Genomic DNA, 15,212 nt, shown 5'->3' on the forward strand with positions numbered 1-15,212 from the left:
GCCTGGCATGACCCCCCCTTGGGCCTCCCTGTCTGTCTTTTTGGTGCTGAGCTGGCCCTGGGAAGGTGGGCTCCTTGGGGGTCGCTCTCTTCTGAGGTTCCTCCCGGCATGGTGCATCATGGCCCCTGCCCAGGGGTGTGATTCCCCTGGGTGGTCCCAGCCTCTGCCTTCCATGCCTGTTGTTACCTGCTACTTGGAACCTCCATTTTTTGGTGATAGTTACCCAGTGTGAGGATTGTCTGAGTGCCTGTTGGTTCTGCTCATTTTTAATTTTAGTACCGATATCTGCAGCACTCCAGCAGGGAGCATAGCAGGTAAGAAATTATGTTAACAACCTGTGAGATGCTGACTTAGAAGTTTTCTGTGGGAGCTACAGCCTTGCCCTGGGGTCCCAAGTGACCTTGCTCCATAGAGGCAGCTGTATTCCCACGAGATTCCAGTTATTTCTCTGGTTGTAAAAAGGTATGTGCTCTTTGAAAAAAACAGTCATACCCTACAAGCTGTGCAAAGTAAAATGTGAGCTCCCACAACCCGTGTGGTAGGCTGAGCACCGCCAAGATTCCTGCCCCTGCTGTACACACCTGTGTCATTCATTCCCCTGGTTGTGTGTGGGACCGTGGGCTAAATGTGCAGGGATTTTGTCAATGTGATATAAGTCTCTAATCAGTTGACTTGGAGTTCATCAAATGGGAGTGGTCCTGGGTGGGCCTGACCCAATCAGGAGAGCCCCCCAAATGGGACCAGGCCCCTCCTGAAGAGGTTAGCTGCTTTGCCTGGAGGGACCCATGGCCAGAAACTGGGGGTGGCCTCCAGGAGTTGAGTGGGACCCTGGCCAAAGATGGCAATTCTGTAGTAACCTCAGGAACATAAGGAGGATGCCGAGTATCAGTGAAACCCTGCTGGTTGGCACCTCGAGGGCCACCTCAGGGGGCTCTGAGCAGAATACCCTGTACCCAGGCCCACACTCCTGGCTGCAGACTAAGATAAGAAGTAGGGGTTGCTCTAAGCCACAGTGTTTGTGGCAATTTGTTAGGCCACATGGAAAACCAGTACACTCCTTGTTAGGTAACACTATCCAGGCTATCACCTAACCACCATCTTTATCAAAATGTCTGTTTAGACTCAAGAGCTAATTCCTCCTATTGGCTCCAGTCTTTAGGGGCTGCTGGGTAAACTGTCCCATCCTTCTGGGGACTTTATGGGATTCATCACTGCTGGTGACATCACTAGGCCATTTGCCCATGCACCTGCTACCTGGCACTAAATTGTCCCCAAATGGTGTACAGACTCACCGCCACCCCCCCAGATGGTGCACAGGCCCAACCCACATGGTGCACTGACTCAGCTTCTAGAGGTGCACCGCTCACCCCCCAGATGGTACACACACCTCCCCCAGACGGTGCACTGACTCACCCCCTAGATGGTATACAGACTTACCCCCCAGATGGTGTGTAGACTCTAGCATCCCAGATGGTGTGCAGACACCTCCCCCCTCCAAGATGGTGAGCAGACTCCATCATCCCAGATGGTGCACACTAACCCCAGATGGTACGCAGACTCATCTCCCCAGATGGTGTGTAGACTTACACCCCCAGACAGTGCACAGGCTTACCCCCTCAGGTGTCACCTATACCTCCAGATGGTGCACAGACCTACAGCCAGGTGATGCACAGACACCCTCGGTAGCAGGGTGAGGAGTGCCCGTTGATGGTGAATAATTAGTGGTTTCAGTTATTAGAACAAAACAAAACCATGGGTGACTTGCTGTCCTCAGAGCCCCTGGCTGTGGTTGGCATGTGCCCTGCCCCTGGGTGCTGTGGCACAGATAGACTTTTATTGGTATTGCAGTGCCCAGAAGTGGCGAGTGAGGGAATACTTTCTCTTACTTGGAGTCTTGATGTGGGTACTCATCACACCCACATGTTTCCGAATTAGGTATTTAATGAAATCCCCAGCAAACCACTAGCAATCCAGCTAAATAGCGACTCTAGTGACAAAAATAGCCCAGCAGTTAATATTCCTGGTTAATAACAAATGCATGTCACTGCTCCACATTTAAAAATAGGAGTTGAGAATCTTAGGACAGAAGGTTCTGCTCAGTCAGCTTTTTTTTTTTTTCTTTTTTTCCTCCCTCTCCTTAATTTTTCCTTTTCTGGAGACTTACATAAGAATCAGAACCAGAAGCCAACAGCATCAGTCTTAATTCAGGTGCTTCCTCCCTGGCCTCCCGGCCTCCTGGCCTCTGCAGCCCCCTCTCCCCACAGGTATCAGGATGAGTGAGCAGAGGAGGGATGCTGGGTGTCTGAAGGGGAATACTGTTTCCTGACCACATGAAACAACCTCCACCTAGGCGTTGGTGGGATGCCCGGCCCACAGAAGCAGCCTGTGGCTGGCAGCCAGGTCGGATCTGAAATTCAGTCACGGGAGAAAGGGACAAAGCAGATGTGGCAGGACACAGGGCTCCAGGCCCCGCTGGCTTCTCCCTAAGGCCATCTCCCTCAGCCTGGAACTGGGCTCCAGCAGGGGGAGCTGCAGAGGGTTGTTTGTGAGTGGCTGGGGTTCGTATCAGGGACAGTGACCTCCTCCCGCAGGGGCTTATCCCAGAGACCTGGAGCACTGTGTCAGGATAGAGAGCTACCACAGGCCAGACAGGTGTCCTGAAGGTAGTGAGACTCCCAGGGCAGACCTGGAGAGTTTGATGGCCATCTAACTGTCCTTGGCCATGTTGGTGCTTGTGACAGGGCTGCATGGGGAGGTGCAGAGTTGGGGGCTCACCCTCTGTGTGCACAGGATGAAGGCCTGTCCATGGTCCTGGGATGTGGTGCTGGTGCCAGTTTCACCTTCAATTCTATGAACTTCTTTGTTAACTCACGTTTTACCACAAGCAAATGTTCATAAAAATCTAAGAGTCAATACAAAATTATTTTTGGAAACTTTTTAGGATCTGACCACAGATGAGCCCTAGCGTGACCACAGGCTGCCGAGCCATAGCTCCTGGCTCCGCGTTCTCTGTGCACCTGCCCATGGTGTTCAGGATCCTTTGGCGGTCACTTCCTAGACCGAGAGTTCTGTCTCGTGGATGTGGCAGGGGTGGACCTGTCCCACTCAGTCACTGTCTTTGTTCTTACTATATTTTAAATGGCAAAGCCGACTAGAAACTTTGTTTTCTCACCTTGAAACTAGAGGTCTTTTGAAAACATTGGCATCTTTTCTACTTGCCAACAAAATACTTGTTTGATTCATAATGAAAAACTCTAGAGAAACGCAGAAATCCCTAACTTATGCACTTCCTTTCCGCAAACACCCTAGAACACTGGACAGCAGCTTCCAGAGCTCCTGCGCTTGGCTGCCGGCTACGTGCGTCCCCAGGGCCCTTCTTAGAGGCATGCTTACACTTCCAGGAGGTTCGCGGGCTCACTGGGGGTGGCCTCAGGGGAAGGAACACATGGATAGAGGGGTGTACCTCTGCCACCTGAGCACCTGGGACGTGCTTGGTGCCAGCCGCTCAGTGCCTTGCTCAGGGCCCTCCCCTGCACAGGCCCTGGTCCTGCCACCCTTTTTGGGTGGGTAGGAGTATGCAGAGTGGGATGGCATATGTGCCTTTGCCTCATTTCTTTGGTAGGGCCCTGGGGCACAGTCTTGCCCAAAGGCTCCCTAGAAATACCGCTGTCTGGTGCCATCCCTGACTTTGTCTCCTGAGGGTTCCTGTCCTTGCTATGACTTGCCTATGTTGCTACTAAGGCAAGTTCTTTGTTAACAGGAGAAACAAAACCTGGCTTTTCTGTTTTCCCCTGAGACCCTTAGTCATACTTTCTCTTTCAGGCTCATCCTGGCAGCCAACAGGGATGAATTTTACCACAGACCATCTAAGTTGGCAGACTTCTGGGGGAACAACAATGAAGTCCTCAGTGGTGAGTTTTCCCTCCCAGGGGGGTGGCCACAACATGGCAGAAGGTAGGTGCCCCCAAGTGGTTTTAACCAGTGTTAAACCAAGTGCTGCTTCCCAGTGTAAATGCAGAATGAATAAGTGAACACTGATTGGTCTCATGGGGCAGGGTCCCAGGTTGGACCCAGCGTCAGGGCATCCAGCCCCGGAACTGTCTATCCAGCACCATCCATGTGGTTTCATGTGTCGTGGATTCCCACAAAAGTAGCTGGAAGGATCAGTTGATTTTATTTGGATTCATCTTTTCGCTGTGGGCGTGTGATTGGGTTTGTATGAAGCGCAGGTTCACACTCAGTCTGTGAAGCATCTTAGCTGTGTGCATGTGTGCTTGTGTGACTGTGCATATACCTGTACGTATTTTTTAAAGAATGTTTAATATTTATTTAAGTGTGTGTGCAAGTGGGGGAGGGACAGAGATTGAGGGAGACACAGAATTTGAACCAGGCTCCAGGCTCCAGGCTCCGAGCTGTCAGCACAGAGCCTGATATGGGGCTCAAACTCACAAACTGCGAGATCATGACCTGAGTCGAAGTCAGACACTTAAACCAACTGAGCCACCCAGGTGCTCCACACTGCACTCATTTCTGTTTACACATCAGCACCCCTTGCTCCAGAACTGGCCTGAATTTGGGGAGCCTAGGCTTGGTTGGGACACATTCAGATGGAAGCTGCATGAGGAGTTCCCATGAGGTGACAACCATGTCTCCTGCCAGTCCTCCCTGAGCCCCTTGGACAGAGTGCAGTTCCTGCCCATGGGGCAGGCAGGGGTCTACTTGGAAAGGTGTGGACAGGTGTTGGCCAGGCCAGGGGCCCGTCTGCCTGTGAGCCAGGCATCAGGGAAGCATGAGAGAGCCTGGCAGAGCTGACAGGGGTGCTCAGGTGCCCAGTGGGCTGAGTGGGTGGCCTCAGGGGTCTGGGGAGCCTGTGTGTGCCCTGCTCTGCCTACAGTATCTAAAAACTCAACTGGGGGCACCTGGGTGGCTCAGTCCGTTAAGCATCCAGCTCTTGACTTTGGCTCAGGTCATGATCTCATGGTTCATGAGTTTGAGCCCCACAGTGGCCAATGGCTGACAGCCCAAAGCCTGCTTGGGATTCTCTGTCCCTTTTGCTATTTCTCAAAATAAATAAATAAAACATTTTTTAAAAATAAAAAAAAAATTTAAACCCTTAAAAATTTTTTAAAAAGCTCGACTGTGGAACTTCCACAGAGGGCCTCCTATGTACACTGGTTGGGTGGTTGTGGGAGGAAAACGCTGCCCAGGCTGGATCGTCCTGGTGCCACGTGGGAGGAAGACAGGAGTGCAGAGACTAAGACAGGGCAGCGCTGTGGACAGGCAGTCTGGCAGATGGAAGGGAAAGCTGTTGTGAGCCTGTGAAGGAGGCCCCACTCAGCTGAGTACAAGAAGAAGAGGCTGGGGCTCTGGGCTGTGTCTTAGCCTCATCAGAAGGTGCACAGGAGATGTGTGAACAGAGGTGTGGGGTGGGGCTGGCAAGGAGACCCCTGCTCTGTAAGCTCTAGGCACCGCAGGACAGTAATCTTCGTGAGGCGGGTGGCTTGTGTGGGGGTTCCTCAGCTGGACCAGCCACGGCTCTCCCAGAGGGCGAGGGGCGGGCCTGAGAGGCTATGTGAGGAGGTTCTGAGGGGAGCCTTCAGTCCTGGCCAGTACCATGCTGGCCATTCCTGGGCTGGGATGGAATGGGAGGGGGTCATGCGGATGAGGCAGACTATGCATATCGCTGTTGTAGGGCATGATTGGGAGGCTATAGTGGTGGGGCCGGGGGGCGAGGCCCTGATGGCACTTCTTTTCAAATGTTTATTTATTTATTTTGAGAGAGAGAGAAAGAGCATGTGCACATGAGTATGAGAGGGGCAGAGAGAAAGGGAGAAAGAAAATCCCAGGCAGGCTCCAGGCTCAACATGGAGCCCAACATGGGGCTCTGTCTCACTACCCTGAGATCATGACCTGAGCCGAAATCAAGATTCAGACGCTTAATGGGGCGCCTGGGTGGCTTAGTCGGTTAAGCGTCCGACTTTCGCTTAGGTCATGATCTCGCGTTCGTGGGTTCGAGCCCTGCGTCGGGCTCTGTGCTGACTGCCAGCTCGGAGCCTGGAGCCTGTTTCAGAGTCTGTATCTCCCTCTCTCTCTGACCCTCCCCTGCTCACGCTGTCTCTCTCTCTCTCTCTCCTAGAAATAAATAAAAATATTTAAAAAAATATTAAAAAAAAAAAAATAAGATTCAGACGCTTAACCGACTGACCCCCCAGATACCCCTATCTTATATTTTGGTACATGGTGTGAGGTAGAGTTTGAGATTCATATCTCCCCCTACATCTCCCCAGTTCTTCTAGTCTTCTTTATTGAATAGATATTCTTTTGCCTGTTGCATTCTTAGGGCAACTTGGTTGAAAATCAGTTGAACATACGTGGGTATATTCTGGACTCTCTTATGTCCCATTGATCTGTTCCTCTGTCTTGATGCCAACGCCACACTGTCTCGATTCCTGCAGCTTTTTAAGCAAGTTCTGACATCAGGCAGGGTTAATTCCTCCAGCTTTGTTCTATTTCAGAACTTCTTTGGCCATCCTGACTCCTTCATGTGTGCGTATAAATTTTAGAGTAAGTGTATTAATTTCTATAAAGTAGAAAGCTTGCTGGAATTTGAACTTCGGTTATGTTGACTCTTTTAGTCATTTGGAGACAACTGTCGTCTTAACAATATTGAGTCTTTGGCTGAGGAACAGGACGTGCTTCTCTCTTTTAATTAGAACTGGTTGTCTTCTCTCAGCTCTGCTCTGTGGTTTTTAGTCTTTACGTGTTACACATTTTTCTTTAAATGTTTTCCTACTTTTTGTTTGGTTTGGTTTGGTTTACTATTATAAATGGTAAAATTAAAATTTCATTTCCTGGTTCTTGCTACTATTTACTTACCGGTTCTAATAGATTTTTTAAAAACTAATTTATTATTATTATTTTTTAGTAATCTCCACACCCAACATGGAGCTTGAACTCAGGACCCTGAGATCAAGAGTCACATGCTTTTCCAACTGAGCCAGCCAGGCACCCCCAAGACATATTTTTTTTTTCTTTTTGGTGGGGAGCAGGGGGTAGATTCCTTCTGGATTTTCTTCATATGTTACCCTGTTGTCTGTAAACAGACAGTTTTATATCTTCCTTTCTGATCTTTATATTTCTTATTTCTTTTGTTGTTATAACTTATGATTCTTGTAAAAATGTTTTAATGACACCATTGCTTTTACCCCAATCTTCAACTAAAATGACCCTCTGGTCTAGGAAGATGCTTTCCTGTGGCTTTAAGGGCCTCGCTGACTGTGTGGTGAGGCCCCTTGGCGTACTAACGGTGGCCTGGGCCTGTGGGGTAGGGATGAAGCACACAGGTGGGCCTGGATATGCCCCGGGCTCCTAGTGAAGTACCCACCCTGAGGGCCTGTGTGTCCTACTGGGAGAGGACAGCCAGTAGCCCTGCACCTGATCCAGGACGTGGGATTGCTAGGACAGAGCTGGCACCATGCTCCCAGCCCAATGCTGATCCAGGCATCAGCATGCATTCTGCATGTGTGAGGTTTTACCGCAAGCCTCCAGGGACTCCCATGGGCATAGGTGTCATCCCAGGGGTGGGGCAGGGTCTCTCATGTGCCCTGTGGGCTTTGGGACTGTCTTGCAATGAGGAGTTCAAGCCCCTGTCCCTAGCCAGGACTGCCGGACTGAGCACGTGTCTCCCTAGGACATAGGGACAGGGCCAAGGTAGGTGCTACTGGTGGTGACACTATCATCTGTCACAGGGCTTGACATGGAGGAAGGCAAGGAAGGAGGCACGTGGCTGGGCATTAGTACACGGGGGAAGCTGGCCGCGCTCACCAACTACCTGCAACCACGGCAGGACCGGGATGCCCGGGGCCGAGGTACCATGGGGGCAGTGGTGGAGCGGGCAGGGCGAGGGGGTGGGCTTTTCTTGGGCACCTGCAGACACGGGGTGGATGAAGGGGAAGGGGGGTGTTTCTGGCTCCGAGGCCCACTGGCTGACATCCCTGTGGGAACCACCCGCTGCCTGGCCCACGCAGCACCCACCTGCACAGACAGGGCTTGCCCCTCTCAGGGAACACCCTCCACATTTGTGCTCCAACCAAAGCGTCACTTCTGACTGTTGTCATTGCCTCCTACCTGTCAAATGTTTGCAGAGCAGCACCCTGTTGGAAGATAGCTCCATGGACACACATTGTCCCCACTGAAGCTTTTTTCCCTCATGCTGTACTTCCATTAAGGGGGTATAATGGAAGAAAAAAAAATTAAAACTCAACAAAAACAGAGTTCTTGATGCAGACCTCCTTAGCTGCTAGGTCAATGGGGTATGGCTGGCATGGTGGTGTTTAGCCTGTACCAGCCCCATCTCAGTCTCCCCAGGAAGAGGGACTCAGCCCTGCTGCCTTAGCCACATGTGTCTGTCCCCCACCCACAGGTGAACTTGTGACCCACTTTCTGACTACAGACATGGACAGCTTGTCCTACTTGAAGAAGGTCTCTGCAGAGGGCCACCTGTACAACGGCTTTAACCTCATAGCAGCTGACCTGAGGTGGGTCAACCGGGAGGGGAATGACAGGCCACTGAGCGCTGCCATAGAGCTGGGTCATGGGCTTGACAGGAAGTGGGGTTCCCACCCTGCCACTGAGCTTGGGGTACTGTGGTGGCCTCCCCAGGGACATTGCTCCTGTTGGGCATGGTGAGCGTCCCGAGAGCCAACCGACTGTCATGGGGACTCAACGAACAGAGCCGGGGGCTTCCTGTGGCAGCGTGAGGGCCACTGGCTGTAGCATAACCACAGTGGGCATCTCCAGGCACGAGGGGCACCCCTTGCCCCAGAGGTCTCCCTGCGTCTGTGGCAAAGGAGTCCCCTGTTCTGGAGCCGCACCTCACTGCCCTGCTTTCTGGTGGCAGAGGTGCCCCAGGCTGGAGAAGGAAGGTCCAAGCCCCGCTGATGGGTATGGAGCAGCCCGGCACTTGGAGGGGTGGTTGGGTACTGCTGAGTGCTAGGGCCTTGTGGCGGCTTCTCCAGGGAGGTGTGTCTGAGCCTGCAGCATGGCTCATTTCAGGTTCTGCGAGGTGCTCGGTGGGCTTGTCTAGAGTTGTCAAGGGGGGACAAAGCTGTCCCCGGTACCCACGAGCTTTGTCACCAGAGGCCACAGAGGTTCTGCTGCACGGGCGTTTGGGGGAAGTCTTCCCCTACCGGGAGTCGGGCAGGTAGACAAGGAGCAGAAGCAGGTGGAAGGGTCCTCAGGAAGCATGGGGCCTGGAACCTCAGGGATGCCTGTACCGGCTGAGAGTCAGAAACCCAGCCAAGGGCCTGGCCATGTGGGGAAGTGGCTTTCGAGGTGTGGCCAAACCCACGTGAGGCACACAGAGGCGCGGCAGCCAGCAGTTATCTGCATAGCCGTGTGGGGGGCCGTGCTGAGCCCTTCACGTGCACCACTTGGCACGTCCTCACAGCTACTGCCCCGTGTCCACCTGATGCAGCCGAGCTCCAACAGGCAGCTGACACGGCTAAGACCCCTGCTGGTGTGAGGTAGGGCCGGGGTCTTGTGGTGCTGCTCTGGGCCCCTGGCTGGGGTCCAGGTGCCTCTGGAGACAGTAGTCACATCCCATCAGGTGGCCACCAGGTTAGGAAGGAGCGCTGCATGCACAGCCGTGGTGCCATTGGACACCAGCTGGTAGCATCTGCATTTCTGCCGGAAATGCCGGCTGGCTGCCAGCGGGCTGCGGCCTGGCTTCGCAGAGAGTGTTTATCTCTGTGACTCCCATGCCTGGACCCTGGCCACAGCCCCGCAGTAGCTCAGGCACCAGCTGCACTGCTGTGGTCCTCCACAGGGCTGCCTCTAGCCCAGAGCCTATTGCTCAGCAGCATTTGCTGCGTGCCAGTTAAGAAGGGGGCACTGCCTGTGGTCCACTGCCCACCGTGGACACTGAGCTTTGCCATGAAGTAATTGGTGTTTGGTGCAGGTTAGCAGGAATCATGTGGGACCCTGTCTCTGGGCAGGGGGCATCCCAGAGCCTGTGCCCAGGGCTGTTGGTCAGATGGTGGTGGGCAGAAGCAGGGGGATGGCTGGGGCTGCATGCTGGGTGCCAGTCTCCTGCCTGACCCTGCCTACAAGTGAGCAGACAGCTGTGCAGACAGAAGGGTACACACTATTGACAGTCTTGGTGCATAAGGCAAATCACGTCAGGTGGGGGAGTGGTAATACCACAGCCACAAAGAGTGGCCAATGTGGAGGGGCCCTGGCTGGGTGTTCCCACCTCCCATGCCCCAAGGCCCATGTGCATTTCTCCGAGCAGGCCTCACAGAGCTGCTGGTGGATTCAGGCATTCGTGGGAACAGCCCGACAGGATAGGTACAGTGTCCTGTGCTTCCTTCCAGGGGACTTGCACTTTAGAGATGTGGCCCAGGAACTGCAGGGGTTTTGTGTATTTTGCCCTTCAGTGAAGTGGGCATCCATCTGTCCCATTCTCCCTCCCTGCTGCCCTCCCCTTGTGTACCCCCACTGACAATGTCCCAGAGGTCAGTGGAGGTCATCAGCTTCCATCCGGATAGGTGCTCAGTGCTCCAGGGTGTGCCCATGACCAGACACCCATCCTGAGCCTGCTTCCTTCTACAAGGAGCCCTAGGCCCGCTGTGCCTTGATTGTCCGCTGCATGTGGTGTGCTCAGCCTGCTGCGTGGATAGACATGTTGATATGGAGGCTGAAGTGTCCATGGGAGGAGGCGGGTGCTGGCACAGGCACTTGTTCCCCTGCCCTCCAAGCTCCCCCTGTACAGGGACCACTTTGCGTGTCTGTCGTTCTGTGTACATCTGACCCTGTCTGGGAGACCAGTAGCCCAGCAGGACTTGGTGTTCAGCAGCCATGTCAAGTGGCTGGGTAATGAGGGCCCAGTGCTCTGAGTGGATGCATGTGTGTGCAGGTGACTCCTGTAGGTAGGACTTGGGCACATCAATGCCTCAGCAGCTCTCCTGGCTCCTGGGGCCATAGAGTTGGACCATTTCTCCCTAGACACAGCCCTCAAGGACAGGTGGCAGCCTGGGGAACCCAGTGGGTTATTCCCAAGGTCCAGGTGTGCAGGGCAGAGGCAGAGGGCAGAGGGAGTCAGTGGTCAGCAAGCAGCCCTGGTGGTAGGTGCTGGGAGGTGAAAAGAATCCCATCATTATTAGGCTGGTCCCTAACTGGGCATGGGGAGAGTTGGTGTCCAATCCATGGGTCTTCATGCTTTCTAGCTTTCTGCCTACAAACATTTCTGAAGTCATTAGCCAGATATCTTATGAAAGGAGCCAGTGGCTATGGGGAGAAAGAAGATGAGCAGAATGTGAAGCCATGTGGCGCCAGAGTGGGCATGGCCAAGGGGACCCCCCCTCGCCCCCCCACCGGCAGCCCTACCTGGCCCTGTCTTTGCGATTCAGGTCCCATGTGTGGTGTTCTCCACACCTCAGGGAGGGCAGCTCACAGCCCAGGAAGAGTCCTTCTCCAGTTTGCAGAAAAGGCAATTTTAAGTCTGAGCAGGAAGATTTACTGTAGTATTTAGGAATGGAACATTTTCAGCTCTGAGCATTTTGAACTATTTTTAAATGCACATGCAGCGCATGAAAGTAGGCAAATGTGATCTTTGGTGCTTTGATCTGAAGCCTCTGTCACCCCTGGGGCATCCCACTCTGTCTGAAGGTGCCCGGAGATGAGCTGTGTGGGTGGGGACCGGTGTTTATGGGTACAGTGCAGTTATCAACACACGAGCCTGCAGGTACCCATGCTGCGGGAGCATTCAGTGAGGCAAGAGGGTCTTTAGATGCTGCCCCTCCCAGGCTGCTCCCAAGCCAGTGGTCTCGGCCACGAGTTGGGAGTCAGAAGCCAGGGGACTCAGAGAGCCTGCCTGCGAGGCTGGGGCCCTGACTAGCTCCTGCCCTGGCTACAGTGAGCCATTGTCCCTGTGCTGGGGGATGGGGCTGTGGGGATTGCCAGGGAGTAAGAGATCAGAAGCCCCCCATGGCTCCTTTCTGACCCTCTCTCTCCTCCTGTCTACAGCACAGAGAAGGGAGATGTCGTTTGCTACTACGGAAACCGGGGGGAGCCTGAGCCTGTCGTCCTGACACCAGGTAAGCTCTGGTGGGTGGTGACAAAGTAGGGGCTGCTCCTATAGGGACACCTGTGTACTTTTCAGAGCCTGGGTCCCTGTCACATTTCTCTCCTGGGACTATGCTCTTTTGCTGTTTGGGCACCTTGTGTCCCCAGAGTGGCCCATGGCCTATACTTGTCAGGCTGCCTACAGCCAAGGCCACCTGCCCACAGCATAAGCCAACTTCCCTAGCACTAAGCCCTTGACTGCCAGAGAGAATCTAAAACTAAGAGGCAAAAAAGGACATAGACCCCTCTTACCCCTAATTCTATGCATTGGCCCAGAGGCCTTTGTGGAAGCATCTGGAAAGCACCCCTGTGATGCCCTCCCTCAGTTCTCAGTACTTGAGATCCTGTGACCAGAGATGCTTGTTTTCTGCTAAAGAAAGGAAGGAAGGGACAGAGGGAGGGAGGGAGATCATTTCAAATACATCATGTTGTTTACCTGAGCTTGACCCTGCCTGATCTGTGTCACTTTTTTCAAATAGCAGCTTTGTGGAGATATAATTCACATATCATACAATGTACTCATTTAAACTGTACCATTCAGTAGATTTGTGTCTATTCGCAGAGGTGTGCCACTAGCACTGCTATTGAATTCTGTCACATTATCATCAACCCAAAGGAAACCCCCATCCCCATTAGCATTTATCTCCCACTCTTCCCACCCCTCAACCCTAGGAAACCACTAATCTACTTTATTTACTTTTTTTAATGTTTTATTTATTTTTGAGAGAGAGAGAGAGAATGTACACAAGTTGGGGAGGGACAGAGAGAGGGAGACACTATCTGAAACAGGCTCTGGACTCTGAGCCATCAGCACAGAGCCTGACGCAGGGCTCGAACTCATGAATTGTGAGATCATGACCTGAGCTGAAGTTGGACGCTCAACCAACTGAGCAACCCAGGGACCCCTCTGGTTTTTTTTTAGGTTTATATTCTGAGAGAAAGAAAGGGGGAGGGGAGAAAAAAAGAGAGAGGGAGAATCCCAAGTAGGCTCCACACTGTCGGCACAGAGCCCCATATGGGGCTCAAACTCACAGACTGTGAGATCATAACCTGGGCTGAAGTCGGACGTTTAACCGACTGAGCCACCCAGGCACCCCCCACTAATGTACTTTCTGTCTCTGTAGTTTGCCTGTTCTGGATATTTCGTAAAAATGCAGCCATACAATATGTTGCCTTTTGTGACTGGCTTCTTTCTTAGCATCACGTTTTCCATGTCCGTCCATGTTGTAGCATGAATTACGGTTTCGTTCCTTTTTACGCTGAATAATAATTCTGTTGCCCAGATATTCTACATGTTGTTTCTCCATTCATCTGATTGGACATTCAGGTTGTTTTCACCTTTTGGCCGTTGTGGATGCTGCCGTGAACACTTGTTACAAGTTTTTGTGGGGACCCGTGTTTTCGTCTTTCTTGTTTTTATACCCAGGAATGGAACTGCTGGGTGGTAAGGTCCCTGTGTAACCTCTTTGGGGAACTGTCAAACTATTTTCCAAAGCAACTGTACCATTTATGTTCTCACCAGCAGCATGTGAGCTTCCAATTTTTCCACATCCTCCCCAACAGTTATTATTGTCTTTTTTTTTTTAATAAGTTTTTTTTTTAATGTTTGTTTTTGAGATAGAGACAGAGCACAAGTGGAGGAGGAGGAGAGGGGAAAGGAGACAGAGGATCTGAAGCAGGCTCCACACTGACAGTAGAGAGCCTGATGCAGGGCTTGAACTCATGAACTGTGCGATCACTACCTGAGCTGAAGTTAGATGCTCAGCTGACTGAGCCACCCAGGTGTCCCTGTCTATCTTTTTGATTACAGTCACCCTAGTAGGTATGAAGCATCTTACGGTGGTTTTGATTTGTGTTTTCTCTGATGGCAAGTGATACTGAGCATCTTTCGATGTACTTATAAGTCATTTATCTGTCTTTGAAGACGTGTCTATTCAGATCCTTTGCCCACTTTTTTAAATTGGGTTCTTTGTATTTTTATTATTGAGTTCTTTTTTTTATTTTTTTATTTTTATTTTTATTTTTTTTTTTGCATTTTTAAAAAACTTGTTGCTCTTGATGGATAAAGCACCATGATAACACAGCCTGGTGGCCCAGCAGAGCAGGGCTGTCTTCCTTGGCAGTGGCTGTGATCACCTCAGACTCAGTCGAGATCCTTACCTGAATGCTTGTAGCTCCCTGTCCTCAGTGCATCTTCGGGGTGCATGACTCCAAGTTCACTTGCCGCTGCTGCCTGTGGCTCCAGGGGCCTGACTACCTCAAGGCTGTGTCTATCCTTTTTTTGTTTTTTTTTTTTTGATATGAGAAACCCTTTTCTTTCCCGTCACATTCTTTTAACCCACTGAGAACTAGTTCCGAAAAAGTTGTGCTGAGACTCTATGGCTCCCCATTCAGGGTCCTGGCCAGTATAGAGTAGAGGTAGGCCCTGCCCACTCCCACTGAGTGAGAGCTCTTGTGTTGTTGGCAGGCTCCCTAACTGCTGACATACCCAGCAAGTACCCCGTTGGCCTCAAGTTGTTGATTCTCCCACCCTTGACCTTCTCAGGTGGATCCATACCTTGCAGCTTTTTCCTAGCTTAGAGGTGGCAGTGAGGTGGGGAGGTGGTTCCTTCTTGAGTATCCCCTTGCCTTTGCCCAGTTGGAATTCAGGTTCTCTATTCCCTATTATTCTGCCCACCAAGGCCGCTTGGTACCTGTGGCTCAAGGTCTCTTGTGAGCGCCTTGCTGTGTTGAGTTCTCTACCCTTCACCACACAGATGGGTCAGAAATGTGCATAGAGAAGGTGCTGGAGTGTGGGGTGGCCTGGCCTTAGTACCCTCGGACCATACTCCTGGCCCCTTGCCCAGGGCTGGGTGGGTGGGGGTTTACCCTGAATTCAGACAGTGGGGCCTCTGCACTGGCTGGACTGTCCCCCTCCCTGCAGGGACCTATGGACTAAGCAATGCACTGCTGGAGACACCGTGGAGGAAGCTGTGCTTTGGAAAGCAGCTCTTCCTGGAGGCTGTGGAGCGGAGCCAGGAGCTCCCCAAGGATGCCCTCATTGACCAGCTCCTGCACGTGCTTAACAATGACGAGGCGTGAGTGGGCGG

General features: G+C 52.2%; 1 protein-coding gene across 8 annotated transcripts in view; it reads left to right on the top strand.

The window, feature by feature from the left end:
• TANGO2 (transport and golgi organization 2 homolog) overlaps positions 1-15,212 on the top strand; it is a 36,518-nt gene that overhangs the window by 17,172 nt on the left and 4,134 nt on the right. For 7 of the 8 annotated variants that reach the window (XM_077745825.1, XM_077745826.1, XM_077745828.1 and 4 more), the window contains 6 exons: positions 3,823-3,911; positions 7,749-7,868; positions 8,423-8,537; positions 12,025-12,095; positions 13,451-13,567; positions 15,047-15,200. In XM_077745825.1, the coding sequence (XP_077601951.1) occupies positions 3,823-3,911; positions 7,749-7,868; positions 8,423-8,537; positions 12,025-12,095; positions 13,451-13,567; positions 15,047-15,200 (666 nt within the window). The remainder of the gene's footprint in view (positions 1-3,822; positions 3,912-7,748; positions 7,869-8,422; positions 8,538-12,024; positions 12,096-13,450; positions 13,568-15,046; positions 15,201-15,212) is intronic. The other variant, XM_077745830.1, reaches the window with a different exon arrangement.

Source organism: Crocuta crocuta, unplaced genomic scaffold (genome assembly GCF_008692635.1).
Source record: "Crocuta crocuta isolate KB4526 unplaced genomic scaffold, BGI_CrCroc_1.0 scaffold344, whole genome shotgun sequence".
In the NCBI taxonomy this organism is placed as follows: Eukaryota; Metazoa; Chordata; class Mammalia; order Carnivora; family Hyaenidae; genus Crocuta; species Crocuta crocuta.